Source organism: Podarcis erhardii, assembly GCF_964252035.2.
Source record: "Podarcis erhardii genome assembly, chromosome: 6".
Lineage (NCBI taxonomy): Eukaryota > Metazoa > Chordata > Lepidosauria > Squamata > Lacertidae > Podarcis > Podarcis erhardii.
The window spans coordinates 82829191-82848926 of record NC_138510.1 but is presented as its reverse complement, the minus strand read 5'-3'; the positions used below and the strand labels follow the sequence as shown (position 1 = coordinate 82848926).

General features: G+C 44.6%; 1 protein-coding gene and 1 long non-coding RNA gene across 5 annotated transcripts in view; one reads left to right on the top strand and one right to left on the bottom strand.

Moving 5' to 3' along the window:
- The window catches only part of LOC309343996, a 48871-nt gene that overhangs the window by 19700 nt on the left and 9435 nt on the right, over positions 1 to 19736 (bottom strand). For both annotated transcript variants that reach the window (XR_014157506.1, XR_014157507.1), the window contains exon 2: positions 19213 to 19291. This is a non-coding gene — a long non-coding RNA (uncharacterized lncRNA). The remainder of the gene's footprint in view (positions 1 to 19212; positions 19292 to 19736) is intronic.
- LHX9 (LIM homeobox 9) overlaps positions 1 to 19736 on the top strand; it is a 38531-nt gene that overhangs the window by 11042 nt on the left and 7753 nt on the right. For all 3 annotated transcript variants that reach the window (XM_081866028.1, XM_081866027.1, XM_081866026.1), the window contains exon 4: positions 17289 to 17491. In XM_081866028.1, coding sequence (XP_081722154.1) covers positions 17289 to 17491 — 203 coding nt within the window. The remainder of the gene's footprint in view (positions 1 to 17288; positions 17492 to 19736) is intronic.

Sequence of the window (19736 nt, the reverse complement as noted above, 5' to 3'; positions counted from 1 at the left end):
TTCATCTTTTGATGCTTACTCTAATTTGGCTGGAAAAGTGAAAGGCAAAACCCCAAACCACTGGAGTGGGTTGTCCTCAAATTAGACAACCTGCCTCTTTGTAATAACTCTGCTATTTATTGCAGAGCAGATCCGTATCTCCAAAGGGGAGGCATAAGGGACTAGCCTAGAATGTTGCTGAGTTAATTTCAGAGAATTAAACCTTAATCATGAACACACATGATATCTGCAGAAATAAGGGCCGTTTACATTAATTACAGACAGGACTGTGGTCTGAAGGTCCCATGGTTTTCAACAGGAGAATGAAGCACCTGCTTACATCTTTGCCCAAATATATGAATGTTTTCTTTTTTTAAAGTGCTTAACGTTGGTTAGACTGCGTGCAAAATGAATACAGAGCACTTCCTTATTTCAGGATGTAGAAATAAGCAAGTGCTCCAATCATACAGAAATGATAAACTAAAACTCAGCTTTCTACTCTGATTCTGATCAGTTACTAGGAAGTAAGAATCGCAAGGCAAGAGTGCATTCAGAGAGTCAAGGCTGTCATCCTTTTCCCTTAGTTTTGTTGTTGTCTTCACTAGGCCTGTAATAATAGAGGAACTGGTTTATTTAGCACAGGTGTGGAGAACCTTTGTTCCACCCCCCCCCATGTTAATGAACTACAATTCCCATCAGCCCTAGCAAGCATGCCTAATGGCCAGGAATGATAGGAGGTGTAGTCCAGTAATATTTGGAGCGCTAAAGGTTCCCCATACCTGATTTAGCTGGAGGAAAGAACCTGGCAACAGCCTACTTCATTAGATGTGAAGGTCCTGCCTATGAAATCTCAAGTCAGATAAGCCAGTTAGCAGAGTTCAGAAGAGCCTACTCCCAGGTAAATGGGTACAGGATTGGCACCTAGGTCATCTTTGCACAATGCCACCTCTCATTTTCCCCACACCTATAATGCAAAGGTAAATCTGACCAAAGTAGGTACCATGTTTAGGAACAGCTACCTTCTGCTTTCTGTTCCCCATTAACAAGATTCTAAAGGATACACAAATAGGGGGAATGAAGTTCCAATGTGCTGTTAGGGGAGTGTGTGTGTGTGTGTGTGTGTGTGTGTGAGAGAGAGAGAGAGAGAGAGAGAGAGAGAGAGAGAACCATCTACTTGTCTGTAATGGGCCACTTTGGATTTCCACCCATCCCAAATGCATCTCTGATCTCTAATTCCTAGTGATGCAAGCTCCCGGGTAAAATTGTAGGTTCCAGATGGAATTCTGTGTATGCATCTTTGGGTGTAATGGCGAAACCCTGGAAGGAAGTTCCACCGAGCTCTATAAAACTTGTTCCCAGTTGTGTGTATAGGACTGCAGCTGAAGTCACATTGAATAAAACGGAACATGCCTTTTGGAAAACGTGCATAGGTTTGCATTGTTACTTAGAACTACAAGCTGACTGCAATGCACATGTGCTCCAGTTTCCCATATTATGGTATCATTTGGCTAATTACTGAGACGAGGGGCCTCTCCTAGTTTGAAGGTTCTCCCCTGCAGTGGGAAGATCTCCTGTTCATGGGCAAAGCCCACCTGTCGGGCAGCAAAGTTATGGTGCTTTGTTACCCTGGACCACTTTCAAAACATACGGCACATTTTATTAATCACCTGTGCTGCCTTTGCAGTTTTTAAGCAAAACCACAACATTGGCCACTGGCTATGATGTACATTTGATTTTCCAAATGGCTTTCTGCTCTGCTTTCTCTCCTCTTGAATTAATAATGTTGACAAGTGGCACAATGTAAGCCAAGAGGCATTCTTGCAGCCTAATCTTTGACCTGTTTGCTCAGAAAAGCCTACTGAGTTCAGCAGGACTTCTTCCCAACTGAAGAAGCACATATCAGGCCACAGCCTGATGCTATGGATGTTGAGTTAGACATAGTTCTAGGTCTGTGTCCAGCCTTTCCATTACTTTTGAATGTGCCCTTTGGAGCTTCAGGCCAAGGAGCTGATTCCTTCACATGGTCCAGCTGGGCTCTTGTCATGCTTGTTTTCAGATTCCTCTCTTCCCCAATTCACCTTTGCATTTTGGGTTGATATATTGCATGCAGTGTGTGAAAATGGCATGACACTTACAGTGGTACCTCGGGTTACATACGCTTTAGGTTACATGCGCTTCAGGTTACAGACTCTGCTAACCCAGAAATATTACCTCGGGTTAAGAACTTTGCTTCAGGATGAGAACAGAAATCATGCAGCAGTTGCAGCAGGAGGCCCCATTAGCTAAAGTGGTGCTTCAGGTTAAGAACAGTTTCAGGTTAAGAACGGACCTCCGGAACGAATTAAGTACTTAACCCGAGGTACCACTGTATTGTTATGATATTGTATAATTGAGCCAGTGCCTTTAAGGCTACGTCCCAACGGACGCTTGCGGATCAGCCCTCATTGAACACGTTCCTTTTGAGTGAAACTTGTGCAGGATAGGTTCAGAAATATTCAGATCTAGGGCACCAAACCCTATCACATGGCAATAACAGCCTAAACCCTCTTCTTCCTGTGATCAATGGCTCCCTGCATGATGGATTAAGGGGTTTAACAGAACAGAACAGAAAGGAGATAACTGAAAGGCAGACTGGGATTGCCTTATTTCTTATTCTTATTCTTATTATTATTATTAAAAGGCCTTGCTGAGCAGAATTTATGTGGCCGTTGACCTCGACTCCCCCACCCCTTTCGGGTGTTGTAGCTAAAACAGAAGTAGTAACATTTTCCACCAATAAAAAGATTGCTGTCTCCTCTGAAATTCTAACTCCCAACATACTGCGATTTGTCAAAAGAATGTAGCAGTGACCTCTGGTGGCTTCTGCAGGGAGAAGCCTTTCTCAGAGAGAGGAGGCAGAATATTTATTTTAAAAAAGTAGGGTGAGTGTGTGTGTGTGTGTGTGTGTGTGTGTGTGTGTGTGTGTGTGTGTGTAGGAGCTGTCTGTTGCTGCTGCATTGGCCTTAAATGTGAGAGACAGCAAAGAAAAGATGGCATATTTTAATAGGCCAACTTTCTCTTGTTTGCCAAGCTGCCTTATATTCAGAGCAACGTTCAGAAACTGACTGGATTTGAGGCTGTTGTGTGTGTTCAGATTTTGAGGGGTTTGCGTGCTTTTCATGTGTTGTGTAGAAGGAGGATTTTTGCCAGGTATGCTGCCCACCCTCCACTCCCAACTATAGTGGTGAGGAAAAGTGACCTACCCAGGTCAATTATAAAATAATCAGAGAAAGTTCTGTTTCCCTTAATGAGCTAGATGCCAACTGTTCCTTTCCTAGGAAATGTGGCTTGATTCAGATCCAGTTTTAAAATGTACATTCGTAAAAGTTCTCTCCAGATCAGACCAATAACTCTGGCCCACTAATTCATTTTATCCAATTCTCAGTGGCAGCTGTGTTACCTCTGGTTCTAGGATGTGAATATTTTTGTTTTTTAAAAAGAACATTTTTATGATATAACAAGAAGGACAACGACAAATGTCCTTCCTGAGGCACTCCTTTAGGATGTGAATATTTGAATTATTTATTTTTAAAGAAGTGAAGTGTGAGTTGAGGAGGCAGATGGAAGAGCTAGCAAAAGGCTCTGTCCCATTTGCGATGGTACACTTTCCTACAATCTTTGAGAACGGTGCCTATAATTCCCCGACAACACTTCTGCCATGTTTTGTTAGTTCCCTATCTAGATGTTATGATTTACCAGCTGGCTGCTTTGTGAATAAGGGATCTCCCTGGCCTAGAGCCTGTAAGCTGGAGTGCTGTTTTTATACAGCATCAACTTGCATGGTGGTTCATTTTCCAAGAGCATTTTCACCCACGACGTGAGGTTTGTCAAGTGCCGTGGTCTGTTCATGTGTCTTTTAAACCGTGGATTGATGTGAAACTGCTCAAGGTGTGGAGAAAAATATTTTTACTTGCCATATATCAAATTGTTGTAAAGGGGCAGCCGGATTTAAAAGCTGCCAATCCTACATGATGTGACTATAATCTGTACATAAATATGAAGTCACAGGGATAAAGCCTAACCTACAGCTAGAATATCCATTGGGGTTTTAAAAAGGGTCCTTTTTCTGCTTTTAATTCCACACAAACAGCCTCCGTATGCAAACTATGAATAACAAGCACAAGAATAGCTCTAGGGTGCTTCCTTGTATGAAAGCATCACATGTGAAAACATGGCTGGGGTACTACAGTCCTGTGTAAGCATGCCTACTTGGCTGGGAGTAAATCCCATTGAACTCAGACAAGCTCTCATTTAACATATCGGGCTGCATAGCTGCAGCTGTGTGATCACTTATTCATCACGCTAACAAAACTATTAGCCTGCAGATCTGCTTACCTGGAAGGAAGCCCCATTGAAGTCAATATGATTTAATTTCTGGGTAGGTATGGCTTAGTCTTGCGTAGCAGATCTCTTTTCTCATGAAAATAAGTTTTCAAAGTAGGGTGGCTAGATGAAAAAGGAAACTGGGCTCCTACCCCTTTGATGGTTGTGGGGCAGAAGTAATTCCCATTAGTGCATCTTGATTGACAGGCTGCACCTACTGAAATTCCTTCTGCTACAAAGATAGAAAAAAAGGTTTCTATTTCATCCAGTCATCTTAGTTAAATATATATATATTGGTGTGTGCGCACACCATATAATATAAGTTAAAGCAATTAACATGCCAGCTAAAAACTGAACAGCAAAGCTGATTGTTTATGAATGTTTTCACCTGGTTTTGGGAGGAATCAAGTAAGGAAGTAGCAGCTTGGTTGGTTTTTCCTAGGTAGGGAATTGCAGGAGGCTGAAAAGGCTTTAAGTAAGGCGGCGTGATGCCAAAGATGCCAGGATTCCCGAACCTTTAATAGTTGTATGGAAGAGGGGATTCCAGTGGGGCAGCTTGTCATGCAAAAGCCACACCTGCTGATGTCACCTCTGCAGGACAATAAAAGGTGCAGGAGCCTCTCCTCTGTCTCACCTGGCCTTTGCTCACCAATGGCTCTCACATCTGGGGGGAAAAACAGAGAATAACAGAGCAAGCTCTAGCCCACCCCATTTTATTGTCCTGATCTGAGCAGCTTTGGAGGTCATATTCACTGGGCTCAACCCTCCATGTTAATACTGAGCTCATTCTCTAAGTACAGGCTATTACGTAGTCAAAAACAGCCCCAGCCACACATGAGAAGGAAGTTATCAGCACGCTTGAGGGAATCATAATGTTTGTAAAAGTAGAACAAAGGTTTTTTGTTGGGGGGAACCCTAAGTGTGCAAGCGTAGACCAGCACATTATGATAATGCTCAGCAATGCTGACTTACGGGGGGGGGGGGGAGGGAATGAAATGGAGTGTCCCGAAATAAAGCCGGATTGGAAGCCTGAATAGTAACACTCTGCACTGCAACAATTTGTTGCAGGTCTCGCTTGTGGGCCTTAATTCTGAGTAAACACACACGCAATCAGGTGGCAAACATTGTAGATGGAGTTATTTTTCAATTTGGTTTTTCTCCATTTTCTTCTTTAGTTCTATGTTTTTTAAAAAGAGGGCCTTTTTAAAAAGGTATGTGAAAAGAGGACCTGCAGTCCAGTTTGCGGGCATGCCTGCATGAATGTATGGAAATGTGTACAGGATTGTAGACTTCTGAATATAATGTTTTAGGACCGCAGTCCAAGTGAGCTGGTTTGTTCTAAAAAGGGATACCAAGTGGTTTAAAATAGATTTAATATAGGGAGGGGGAAGTTGGAAGCCAAACAACACCACTCTGGAAAACATTAAGATTCTACCCATCATGATACCTGGATTTCATAAACTCATACTGCTGTTATCCCAACCTTTTATTTTGTCCTTTTTAAAAAAGGAATGCAACATGTTGATCCGAGGAGCAAAATACTGTAATTATGAGGGGGAGGGAAGTGTGTGTGCGCGCACGTGTGAAGGCAGGACTATGAGCTCGTTCATACTTCCTCTTGTGCCATGCCTCCTGGAAAGCATGGGTCAGAGTGGTTTTCCTCTTGACCAGCTCCTTTCCGAAGGGAAAATCTGCTTCTTAGCGACAGGTCAGAACAAATGGCAATGGGAGGGGACACGATTGAGGGGCTCTGATTAGGTGCTAAAGAGTGGTTTCCCAAGGGTGGGGGGAAGCAGCAGGACAAGAAGAAGTGTGGGTAAGTCCTATATAGCTTCATGAAGTTTGATCCTAAGTGCTTTGCTCAGAGAATGTGTCTGCTTAGGACGGCAGCCTCAGATTATGTCCACCTTGTGCTTCCAAGGAAGGGTTGGGATGAATGAAAAACATATCACACGGAGGTGACTTTAAATTGCTCCCTGCAGTGCCAGTCTCTGTTGTGCAAGGCAGAGTTCAAATTCTATAGCAAGGAAGGATTGCCAACTTTTCTGCCAGTCCCTATAGCTTTGACATCAACCATAGCTTCAACGGCAAACATAGCAAATGATGATGCTGATCTCCGTTCTACAAAAAGGCTCCAGCTGCTGATTTTTGCAGCTTATAACAGCTGTTAAAGGCACAAGAGCAGGTCTGGCCAACCGCCCACTCCTCTAGTGTGCGTGGTCAGTAGGAAACCTAAATTGAATAGTGAACGTCTTCAGGGGCAAGGAGAAAGTCACTCTGCCTTCTTTGTCATACTCTGCCTGCAAAAATCAATGCGTTCAGCTAGGCTTAATTCTGCAATGGATTGTGATCTTGCACTATAGTAATATTTTATTGTATACTTGTGCAGCCAATGTTAGTTATTTCTGTGATATAGCAAGTGTGGGGGGGCATGTGTGAACCCTAAGCATAAATGTAAGGCCTCTGCCATATTATGTGATGTGTATTATATGTAGTGTTTTTACTTGGAGACTATTTGTGACAGTATATTGTCCAGAGCTGACAAATAGCACAAAGGCAGGTGCCTATCAGAATTTCTCCAAAGCCCAGGCAATTTCCTTTTCCTGACAAGGTGTTACAAAGGCATTGCTTTAGAAGTCTCCTTTTAATTGAGAGTGCAGTAACTTCATAGCTGAAACCTGAGAAGATTGTGCAAATGCCCCCCCCCCAAAAGGTACAGGGACCCCTGACCATTAGGTCCAGTTGTGGCTGACTCTGGGGTTGCGGCGCTCATCTCGCTTTACTGGCCGAGGGAGCTGGTGTACAGCTTCCAGGTCATGTGCCCAGCATGACTAAGCCGCTTCTGGTGAACCGGAGCAGCGCACGGAAACGCCATTTACCTTCCCGCCGGAGCGGTACCTATTTATCTACTTGCACTTTGATGTGCTTTTGAACTGCTAGGTTGGCAGGAGCAGGGACTGGGCAACGGGAGCTCACCCCGTCGCGGGGATTCGAACTGCCGACCTTCTGATCGGCAAGTCCTAGGCTCTGTGGTTTAACCCACAACGCTACCCATGTCCCTCTGCCAAAAGAATATATGGCACCAAAAGCTGCAGAAGAACTTGAGAGAGAGACTATAGTTAAGTGACCTGCAGAAGGTCTCAGGTGGAACCACTACATCTTCATTAGGCGGGACAAAAGTTGCAGGGATCTGCCTGAGACTATAGAGCCAATGTCCGTATATCTAGACATTAGTGGTCTAGATATACAAACAGTCTGAACTGGTATCAAGCGTCTAATCCTGATGCAAAGTAGCAAAAGATGGCAGTGGAATATGTGGTGTGGCAGAGAGACCTCCCTAACGCATGATCAACAGCCTGTTTGTTACAAATGTTACAGGCCAAAGATCCTGTGGTCCTCCAGATGTTGTTGGACTTCAGATCTCATCATCCATGACTGGCAGACTTCCTGGCTGTGGATGGTGGGAGATGGAGTCTAGAAGGATCTGGAACAGGTCCCTCATCCCTGCCTATAGGGCTTCAAGAAAGCAAATGCATGACATTTCTGTTTGTAGAATTACAGAATGTTTTGTAGATGGGGAAGCGGGAGAACAGCACCTTGTTTTCTCATATTCTAGGGGAGGCGGGCTCAATATGTGGCCCTCCTCAATCAAATGCAGCACACCAGCTGCATCATGTGGCTCGACATCTCCTTTGTCCTTGCAGTTTTGCGAAGGAGGAAAAACAGCCGGTTGCTTGAGCCTGCAGGGGACTGCCACACGTGGCTGGATATTGATGGATTGGTGCTTGAACTTGGGGTGCTAGATTTAAATCTAGAGAACATCCATAGCTCAGTGGCAGAGCCTTTGCTTTGCAGCCAGAAGGTTCCAGGTTCAACCCCCCAATAGCAATTCCAGGTAGGACTGGGAATGTTGCCAATTGGAAACCCAGGAGAGCTGCGGCCAGTCAGTGTAGGCAATACTGAGCTGGATGGATCAGTGCTTTGACATGGTAGAAGGCAGCTTCCCAATGTTCCTATTGGTCAACTCTTCTGGTTGGCCACAGCTTCTTTTCTTGCCCATTCCCTACCCAGCCTTGTTTTCTCCCCCCTTCACAGACTTCCAGGTGTGCCACACAGCAAGCAGGAGGGGGAGATGCATGTCAGAGCCGGGAGGGATGGGGCAGCATGAGCTGCCCCCTGCCTCCTTGCCTGCCACATTGGGATTTCAAAAGATATGTGAATGTCTCTAGCTCTGAATTTGAACCCGTGATCCCTTTACCAAATGCTCTGCTCTTCTAGGCTGAAAAGGAAATATACGGAGGACAAGGTGTTGTTCTTAAAATAGTTTTGGAAGGGAACCGATAGGGTGAAGGCCAACTTTCCTCAACCTGGTGCCCTCCAGATGTTTGGGACTCCAACTTCCTTTAGCCCCAGTGAGAGATGCTGATGACGATGATGAAAATGTGAGTTTGAGTCCAACAACAGAAGGCCGCAGGCATCCCTAGCCTAATTGCAGAACATGCAACCTGGTGCTGTGCCTTCTCATCACAGTTCTGCTATTGCTGCTTCTCTGGAGAGGAGAAAGCTCCTGGGTTAGAATAAGGGAACTCTAGAGTTCAAAGGGACCCAAAGGGTCGTCGAATCCAACCCCCTGCAAGTCCTTCTCTGGTACAGAAGGTATTCCATTTCTCCTCCTGGCCAGGGCATCTCTATTTAAAGTAATGTTGCCTCCAAAGAAAGGGGTAGGTAGGGGAGACCCCTGCCTCTGCCTGTCTTGGGAAGAGAACAGATGCCATCTTCTAAGCGGTGGGATTTGGATAGGAACAATCTGGAAACAGGATTCCCGGAAGGGAACTTGCTCCCAAATAATACAAAAGGCTTCTCCGTTCCAGACAGTGCCATTGCGGATGCTTAATCTGGCCCATTCAGTGCCAATCAGAGATGCTTTCGAATGAAAGGCATCCATCAAGCAGCCAACTCAGGGTGTTTCTGTGCAAGAGCTCTAACCTGGCATCAGCCACAGTCCTGTCTTGGAAACACAGCGGGCAAGAGAACCAAGCAGGATAAGAGCCCTTGTGGTGTAGTGGTTAAGAGCGGTAGCCTCGTAATCTGGGGAACTGGGTTCGTGTCTCCGCTCCTCCACATGCAGCTGCTGGGTGACCTTGGGCCAGTTACACTTCTGTGAAGTCTCTCAGCCCCCCTCACCCCACAGAGTGTTTGTTGTGGGGGAGGAAGGGAAAGGAGATTGTTAGCTGCTTTGAGACTCTTTAAAGGGAGTGAAAGGCGGGATATCAAATCCAAACTCTTCTTCTTCTTCTTGTAGCCAGCTAAGTTCTTTTTAATTTTTTTTAAAAAATTAATTCTTGCCTGCCCCCCACCCCTGGAAACCAACATGGAAATGCAGAAAACTGAGTGGAAGTATAAGAAATGGAGAGGAGCTGAAATGGACAGATTTTTCCCATCCCTGCCAATACTCCTGGTTTTCTATTATCCCCTCCAACATTCAAGCAGCAATCCATGGGCAATGAGCATGTTAAGTCTGCACTGGGCTGTTCCCCCCACCTACTCCCCCAAGTGTCTTTTTAAAAACAATGTTGTACTTCTGAAACCTGGGGTTTTTTCTTGAGTCTGCTGATAACCACCCTCTTTTCTTGAGAATGGAGGATGCCCTTTTGGCTATCCAATGAGTTTGCTATTAGTCCATAGTAAAGCTAAAGGGACCCCTGACCCTTAGGTCCAGTCGCGAACGACTCTGGGGTTGCAGTGCTCATCTCGCTTTATTGGCGAGGGAGCCGGCGTACAGCTTCCGGGTCATGTGGCCAGCATGACTAAGCCGCTTCTGGCAAACCAGAGTAGTGCACGGAAACACCGTTTACCTTCCCGCCGACGCGGTACCTATTTATCTACTTGCATTTTGACATGCTTTCAAACTGCTAGGTTGGCAGGAGATTAGTCCATAGTATTTGCAATATTTTTACGCTGCTATTTGACCATATGATTCCCAAGGTGTCTTACAGCTCATCAAACTAAAATGATATTATATTTTAAGTAACGTACACTTGAAACATCTGAAGTGAAAATAGTGTTTTTTAAAAAAGTATTCCTCATCCCTTGGTCAATCTGTAGAGAGAAATGCTCTAGTTTCATCTCTAGGATGTGCAACGTAGAAGAAGGGACAGACAGGTAGTGGAAATGGGTTGAGATTATACTCCTTTTCATAGAATCATAGAATTGTAGAGTTAGAATGGACCATAGGGGTCATCTAGTCCAACCCCCTGCAACAAAGGATTCTTCTGCACAACGTGGGGCTTGGTCACACAATCCTGAGATTAAGAGTCTCATGCTCTACTGACTGAGCATGACTGGAACTCTACAAACAAATTAAGTGGGGCGATAGTGTCACATTAGCTCTGACCTCAACTATTTTGTCTATGGAAAGCCCCAAACATGCTAAAAATAAGTCACACAACCATCTGGAGAAATGAGAGGAACTGGGTTAGAACGGATAGTCGATTTTCATTCTGTACAAAACCAGCCACTGCATCATGAAACCTAAAACAATATTCTCAAAAGGGTTAGGTCTTTGGGAAAAACAGTCTATCGCAGTCCATTGTTTCATGGGTCTTTAGTTGCTACAGACATTGTAGCTTATCTTGCACCGCTAAAAAATGAATAAAACGAGCTGGTAACCTACAAAATTAGCCGTCTTCTAACACCCTGATCCTATTATGTGGAAGGATTCCCTGTAGAGATCAACAGGACTTGATATCATGCAATGCATTTAGGAATTGGAGTAGGGGAAGCAGATTTGTTTTAACTATTTAGCATGAAAAATTAGATCACTTTTCAGGATCTGTTCAATGTGGGAACAGCTAGAGAGACTTCAATGGTCCTGCTTATGTCACAGAGCAAACAATGTGAATTAAGTTTAATTGAAATGATTGGCTCTAAAGGAATTTAATTAGTCCATATTTAAAGCATGTGTGAGTGTGTGTGTATCATCTGATTTGCACACAGAGAGACACCTTGGACAGCTTCCCAACAGTTGGCTGGATTTATTCACAAAGCTTAAGCCAACCCCCAACCCCTGAGAAAAAGCTGGAAAAGCATACATTATACTATGCACATTACATCAGTCCATGGAGACTTAGATTTTACAGTTTATATATTAAAAAGAGGCAAAAGCATCTCACATCTGCATTTACCCTCTCCTTCCAAAAGGAAAAAAAAATAACCTGCAGCATTTTAAAGCTGCTTTTCTCAGCGCCACTGTGAAAGGCTGGCTCAAGTGCCCCATGCATTCAAATAATCCCCAAGACCATGAAAAAAATTGCTTAAAAGAAAATACAGAAGACCCAGAGCTTTTAAAGAAGCAAGGAATCAAGTGGGCAGAATCAGGTTTGGTAGCTGTAAGCAACTGAGGAAAGGTGACCTTTGTCGCACCTTCGCACAGAAGGTGGTTCACAGAGAGAAAGCAAGCTGGAATATAGTGATCCCCAGTACAGTATCTGAAGAAGTGTGCATGCACACGAAAGCTCATACCAAGAACTAACTTAGTTGGTCTTTAAGGTGCTACTGGAAGGAATTTTTTTATTTTGTTTTGACCCCAGTACAAAGTTTAAGAACCGTTATGTTACTTTAAAGTTAACAATGCTATCTCTTTGCAGTCAGTTTTTCCATGGTTTCTAATTAATATATGTATCAGTTTGGGGCTGCAGTTCATGCACTCTTACCTAGGAGTTAAGTCTCACTGAACTCAGTTGAGCCTACGTCTGGGTATGCCTGCACAGATTTGTGCTGTTAGTGCACAACCAAATTTCTCAGACATCCTGAGTTCATCCACTTTGCTTGTCCCATGCCTAGAAAGCTGAACGGTTTTCTGTTCCTCCTGCTGCTATTCCTGGGGAAGCCTGCTCTTTGCCACTGAATCAGAGCCAACGTCAACCTGTGGGAAACCATACTGGCGTTTGCTCCAATTCATCAGTAAGGAGTGGGCTTCCCGGGGAAAGCAGCAGAACAAGAGGAAGTGTGGAAGAGCTTCCTGTGACACTGGTTATTCTTCTTCCTGTTTTATCAGTGCTGGAAACTGAAGCAGGAGCTTCCACACTGGCCTTTTTCTCTAGAGCCCGTGTGGTGTAGTGGTTAAGAGCGGTAGTCTCGTAATCTGGGGAACCAGGTTCGCTTCCCCGCTCCTCCACATGCAGCTGCTGGGTGACCTTGGGCCAGTCACACTTCTCTGAAGTCTCTCAGCCCCACTCACCTCACAGAGTGTTTGTTGTGGGGGAGGAAGGGAAAGGAGAATGTTAGCCGCTTTGAGACTCCTTAAAGGGAGTGAAAGGCGGGATATCAAATCCAAACTCTTCTTCTTCATCATCTAGTACTACCACCTATTCATTTATGAATCCAAACTGTAGGTGCTTCGAGATGGGGACTTAATACTGTAAATGAATTGCTGAGATATTGCAAGTTTCCCTTGGGAAGTGTAAATCTGGATTAAAATGAGAAGAAGAAGCAAAAACAGGCTGGTAATTTTTAATGACAATAATTTTGCGTGGACCTTGCAAAAAAGGAAAGAAAGGTGCATGCATGAAGAGCACCCATTCCCCGGAATAAACTCCCATCTGGAAGCACCTCCAGCCCTGGAGATGTTTCTTATGCAAATCACGTACGCTGCCACAGAGTCCCACCCCTTTCTCAAAGAGTGAGTCATAGCTGCGAAAGTGACTAATCCTAGGCAACAAACCAGAGCTGTACAAACTTTTCATGTTGGTGACACACTTTTTAGACATGCATCATTTTGTGACATGGGAATTCAGTTTTGTTAGCAAACCGGAGGTTAAACTAATCCCTTTCCAGCCCCGGGAGGATCATGGGGAGTGTTCACGCGACACACCTACACACTGCAGCTGACACACTAACGTGTCGCGACATACAGTTTGGAAAGCTCTGCACTAGACTATCAGGGATGGGCACATGAGAGCATACAGTGAGAGAGAATCCATGCATGTGAGTGTAGGATTGACCCATCAGGCCAACTGCTGTCGGGAAAAGGACGGGCAATGGATGGGCAAGGGTGATTGAGGCTTGTGGGTGTATGTGGACCTTGTGGCACACATTTGTGTTCCATATGTGGCAGGGAGGAGCCACCAATCAGAAGGTTACTTCTGTGCAGGTGCTACATACTCTGGCTGCATATGAACCAGCCTTGGAAAAGACTCTTATGTCTGAAATAACCTTTCCTCCATTGGTGTAGGTAATACTGTGCTAATGATCTGACTTGGTGTGATCTAGTTTCCTAAGTGTTGTGGGGGCAGGCATGAGCCAACAACTCACGTCTGTTTCTTACCCCACACAGGACTTTCAATGCCACAGCTGTGTGTGAATTGCTTACAGGGTTAATTCCACCCTAGAATCCTATACTGTACAAAACAACTCTTCATCACTTCATAATCTGACATGGTTTAGTATGCATGTAGGCCAGGCTTACAGAACTGGGATCTCTCAAACTGAGTAAGAGTACTGGTCTCTCCCCCCCCCCCCAAAAAAAAATATCTGGAAGGCAGTGAAACAAAAAGATGTGCCCAGCTCCTGATAGGCTGCCCTTAATGGCAGCCAGTCTGCACTTGATATCCCGGCTTGTAATTTGCACAGGCCTGGTATACAGAATCATTACACAGTGCAGAATTCCTATTGCCACCATGTCAGTATAGGTTTAGGATGCAACTTGCGTGGTAATCTGAGATGCAGGCTGTTTTACTTAGAATGCACACATGCCAGGAGTCACAGCTCATCACGTGTACACAAAACCGTCCAACCACGTTTTTAATCCTAAAGACATAGAATTGGCCACAAGGGTCATCTAGTCCAAGCCCATGCAATGCAGGAATCTTTTGCCCAACATGGGGCTTGAACCCACAATGCTGAGATTAAGAGTCTCATGCTGTACCAACTGACTATCCCAGGATGTGAGAGTCTACATGCCAGTTTCTTGAAGCTGCTGCTCAAACCTGCTGGCAACGTTTGTGTGTGTAAAGGATGGGGAACCCTTCCTGAGAGTCATATTCCCTCATCTGCCACATTTGAGAGGAGGCACATGCCAGCGGGGGTGCAGCCAAAGGCAAAGGTGGGCCGAGCAATGGGTGCAACACTGGCAGGGCTACATTCCACCCGCACGCAAATCACAGGTTTCTGTGCGCGCTCCCCTCACGTACAGCTCCTCCATCCTCCACTCAGACAAGCAAGATGCATTATCAGAGTTGCAGAGCAGAAGCTCTTGTGTAAGCAGCCATCCAGGGAATGCTTGTCGGATTGCAATGCTTGTAGTCCTACGTATGGCAGGTGCAGGTGGGAGGAAGATCCAGTCCGGGCTTTTGCTCTAGTTCTGGGAGGCAAGGAATCATAGAATCATAGTTGGAAGGGACCACGAGGGCCATCTAGTCTAAACCCCTGCAATGTGGGAATCCTTTGCCCAACGTGGGGCTCAAACTCACAGCCATGAGATTAAGAGTCTCATGCATGGAAGAGGAGAAACTGGGTGCTTGTTGACACCTCCTTCATTTCCGACCCCAAGGGGAGGAGAATTTAAGAGAACTAAAGGGAGAGACAGGGCAGAGGTCATGTTTAAGCCTCTGTGCTGGTGCTGGAGTAACCCTATTATTATTTTATTTTATTTTATTTTATTTTATTTTATTTTATTTTATTTTATTTTATTTTATTTTATTTTATTTATTTTATTTTATTTTATTTTATTTTATTTTATTTTATTTTATTTTATTTGAATAGGACATCCCTATTTTAATCAGAGAAATGTTGGGCAAACTTCTGGGGAGTGGCGGTGGTTGTAGGGAGGTTAACTGCTCCCGTCACTTTTGGCATCCTCCTTCTCTGGTGCAAATTGCCCCCTCCCCTGTGCCAGGTAGAGAAAGTGGGTCTCGGGATGTCAGCAGCACATGAGAGGGATGTGCAACGTTCAGTTCTTGCCACAGTTGGCCGATTTCTGTGAGTGAATTTTCCCTCCCTTTTGCTGTTCAAAATGTTGAGCGAGATTTTAAACAATTCCTTGGGAACACGCTGCAAAGCTCTTCCTCGCCCCCGGGGAAGAGGCTTCCCTTAAATAATAATGCAAAAGGAGTGAAACCTGGCAGGCTTGTTCTCAAAACACCGGCTCCCTTAACAGATGTGGAAGCAGTGAACATAATAAATGTTTAAAACAGGAAAAGGCCAAGGTGGACCCTTTGGCACTTCCGCCTAAACAGCACTTCTCCCCCTGCACCCACAAGTGATTTCACTTACTATTCTGGGGTTTAATGTGAAATGAAATGGGAGATTTATGGACTGTACCACTTCTGTCTCAGCATTTTGCTGGTGGAGCCTCTCTCTCTCCCTGGCCACTATCACACCACACATTTAAAGCACCATGATACTACTTTAAACAGCCATGGCTTCACTCAAGGAATTCTGGGAGTTGTAGTTTGTTAAGGGTGCTGAGAGTTGTAGGAGACCCCTGTTTCCTCAGAGTTGCAGTTCCCAGAATTCCCTGAGAACGGAGACTGTCTGATAAATCACTCTGTGACCTGCAGTTCTGTGTGGTGAATGGGGTCTATAGTTCCCAGAATTCTTTGGGGGAAGCCATGACTGTTTAAAATGGTATCATGGTGATTTAAATGCACGGTATGAAACATGGGCGTAGCCAGGATTTATTTTAGTGGGACAGGCTTTATGTTGGGGGGGGGGCAGAATTGAGTTATCTGTGATGGAAGTGTGCATGCACACGATAGCTCATACCAAGTACTAACTTAGTTGGTCTTTAAGGTGCTACTGGAAGCAGTTTGTTAAGTATTTTTATATGTTTACTTGATTTGGGAGGGGACAGCTGCCCCCCTGCACTCCCTTAGCTATGTCCATGGTATGAAAATGGCCTCCATGTCATATTTCTTAATGCTTCCCCATGTTAAGAATAAAACAAAACGCTTCCCTGCATATTGTAAGCTAATGTATCAGGGAGAGGTCTATGTCAGACCATCCACATGTCCCTATTTTTAGAGACAGTCACAGATTTACAGAAGCCGTCCTGGTTTCTGATTTGATCCTGGAGTGTCCCACTTTTCCTTAGGAAGTCCCTATTTTCAACAGAGAAATATTGGAGGGTATGGATGCAGGCGACCCCTGAGCCAAGGAGATGAATAACTATTCAACCTTTAGAAGACATCTGAAAGCAGCCCTGTATAGGGAAGTTTTTTAATGTTTAACATTTCATTATGTTTTTATATATGTTGGAAGCTGCCCAGAGTGGCTGGGGAAACACAGTCAGATGGGTGGGGTATAAATAATAATAAATAGGATGTCCCTATTTTCATTGGGGAAATGTTGCCGGGTATGCTATATTAAATCTTTCTCTCGGATACATTAGTATATTACATTCAGGCACCACCTTTATTCCTATTTTAATCCTGCAAGAGCATTCAAAAATGCACTTCCCCTTACCTGTTGTCTGAAGTGTGGCAGCCCAATACTGTACCACCTTATTTGGCGTGACATATAGATGTGCTCTTTGCAGAGGGTAGTAATAATACTGCATTCAGGCAATGTAACACACCACAGTATTATATGAGCCTGGTAAACATGTAATCCCATACTTAGGGAAAATATATTTGCCTTCTCTTCTCCCTTATTTTTTTTTTAAAAGTTTAGGAACATAGGAAGCTGCCTTATATTGAGTCTGACAATTGGCCCATATACTTCATTATTGTCTACACTGACTGACAGCAGCTGTCCAGAGTTTCAGGCAAGGGTCTTTTCCCAGCTCTACCTGCAAGTGCCAGAGCTTGAACCTGGGACCTTCTGCGTGCAAAACAGAGGTTCTCCCACTGAGCTATGGCCCTTCCCCTCCATGGCACCTGCTTGCTTGAGATGTTCATGTAGGATCTCCACCCAACTCTTTGGGCGTTTTCTGTGGCTTCTCCAAACAGGTTGCAATGAGAACGAGGCAGACCACCTGGACAGAGACCAGCAGCCTTATCCCCCATCTCAGAAGACCAAGCGCATGCGCACTTCTTTCAAGCACCACCAGCTCCGCACCATGAAGTCCTACTTTGCTATTAACCACAACCCAGATGCCAAGGACCTCAAGCAGCTTGCCCAGAAGACGGGCCTAACTAAGAGAGTTCTGCAGGTAAGAGTTTTCCATTACAAAACTTCCCCCCTCCACTTCAAAATAGCACATCCCTTACTTCCAACGCCTTCCATTGCCCTTGTGCTAGGCTTCATTGAGTTGTGTCCCTCCAAAGATACAGAGGGTTCAAGGCTAAACATGTATACCTTCAGATCCAAATGCACTGAGGGAATGCTCAGGGGAAGCATGATGCTACCCTGCAGGGCCAACACCTCCCAGCGTAGAAGGAGCATCCAGCCCTCAGAAGAGCAGATCTTCTGCTCTCATCAGGGTAGGACCTTCATGTAGCGTCCTTCTTAACCGAAACAGGAACTAGTAGGCTTGTTGAAGGCAAATGAAAGTTACAATCCTTGGGCATCCAGTCAAGCCACTGAGTGCAAACTTTTGTTTCCCCCTGTAGTAATTTTTCATTATGGAAGTTCCCCATTTTTTTTTGGTCCGTTAAAGGGCCTCCCTATTAAACAGAATGGAGGGCTGCTATGCATGATCAGCAGCCCCATGTGACACATCTGTTGCTGGATTGTACCATTTTAGAATGTGGGCAGGGGATAGATTTCCACAATGTCCTTCCAGAAAAAAATAACTTGTCTCCACATATAGAGCTAGCATGTCAGGGAGGAGGTGCTAGCTTGGTCTTCTCCCTTACATGCTAATTTTCACTCTGCTTGGGGCGCATTCAAACATTTGACTCTGCTACTCCTGAAGCCCATAGTAGTGTAATCCAGCAAGAGATAAATCTCACAGGTTTGCTGATTATGTAGGGGAAAAAAATCCACCTTTAACCTGACTTTTCCCACAAACTGAGCATTTCTTAGGAATGTTTCCCATTGATCAACTTTGGGTTATTCTTGGGAATATGATAGATCTGAGGTCTGTCTACTGAGTTACTCAGTGAAAATAAATGATCACCATGCAAGAATGATAATTAGACTCATGGCAGCTTTCCCCCATTTGTAAAAAATAAATTAATCATACCTTTAAATTGCCCATAGTTTATCGTATCTTGTAAGCCAGCTTCACAGAAACCATCAACCACCACCACCACCAATGAATGGAAGATATTTAAATAAAATTAAGCAAAGTATATGCAAAGGGAAAGTAGTGTCTGAGCAAAAGCAGTAACTCACCTGATAGTGAAACAGAATGCAAAGAGTGTAAGAAAAGTAGTTTATTATTGGGAGATAGTTTCTTTCTCTTTGCATTTCTTCTTCATGTTTTAAAATGTCTGTGTAAGTTAACCACCCCAAATGCAACTTTTAGGGCTGTGTCCCCCAAAAAAGTTAAGCAGTTAGCACAAGGACTTCCGCTTGCACAAAATAAATTCCCTTCCCTGCACCCCACTCCTCTGTTCTGAGGGTTCTTCAGACCCCCCAGAAATAATTTGGGAGAGTTGGGGGGGGGTAGGAGAGGAGGGAAAGCACCATTGTGCAAGTGGAAGTCCTTGCACTGATGGGACCACTTTGGTGGATAAAACACTGAGGGCTGGATTCAACTAAATAGTTGCATGAATGTGAACCCGCACAATGAGTTCTGGAGAACCCCCAGAACAATTTGTGGGGGGGTTGGGGTGGGGGGGAGGGGAGTTCCATCTGGCAAGCAGGAATGCTTGGGATGACAGGAGAATCACCATAATGTGACACTGAATTCCACCCTAAGAATTGTGTTTGGGGTAGTAAACCCAGATATTGTAGCAGAGATGAGAAAAGAGCTAAGTTACATACCCATTAAAGCAATGATCTTCTAGCATGAATAGTTGAGCAGAACTTCTCAGGTCAGTTTCCAGCAGTGCTTCACCGTATCCTGGAGAAAGACATGGATTAGTAGCTATAGATTTCGGCTTAGCATTCTAAACAGAACAAATCTAAGCCAAAAAATAATGACTCCAATTATGATGTGGATCGGTGGTTTTCCAGCTGTGTCCCAGGGAAGCTGGGACTTCGTAGGAACACATCAGAGGTTCCTTAGGGAGAAAGTCAGTAATGGCAAGCAAGCTTTTCTGAAAGGTGGCTTGCCTGCCTCTATCAAACTCTCTCTGCAACGCACAGTTGCAGGAAAGTATTGTGTGTTGGTGTGTTTTGAGGGGCATTTTTACGATGTAAAAATGATACAGGGAGCCTGAGCTTTTAGCTAAGCTTAAAAGTGGGTGGATGAGTGGGTGCAGATTATAGATTTCATCAAGGCCCTCCCCCCATGTAATCTGAGCACTGCCCTCTCAGTTCAGACGAAGCAATGAAGGCGCCACAGC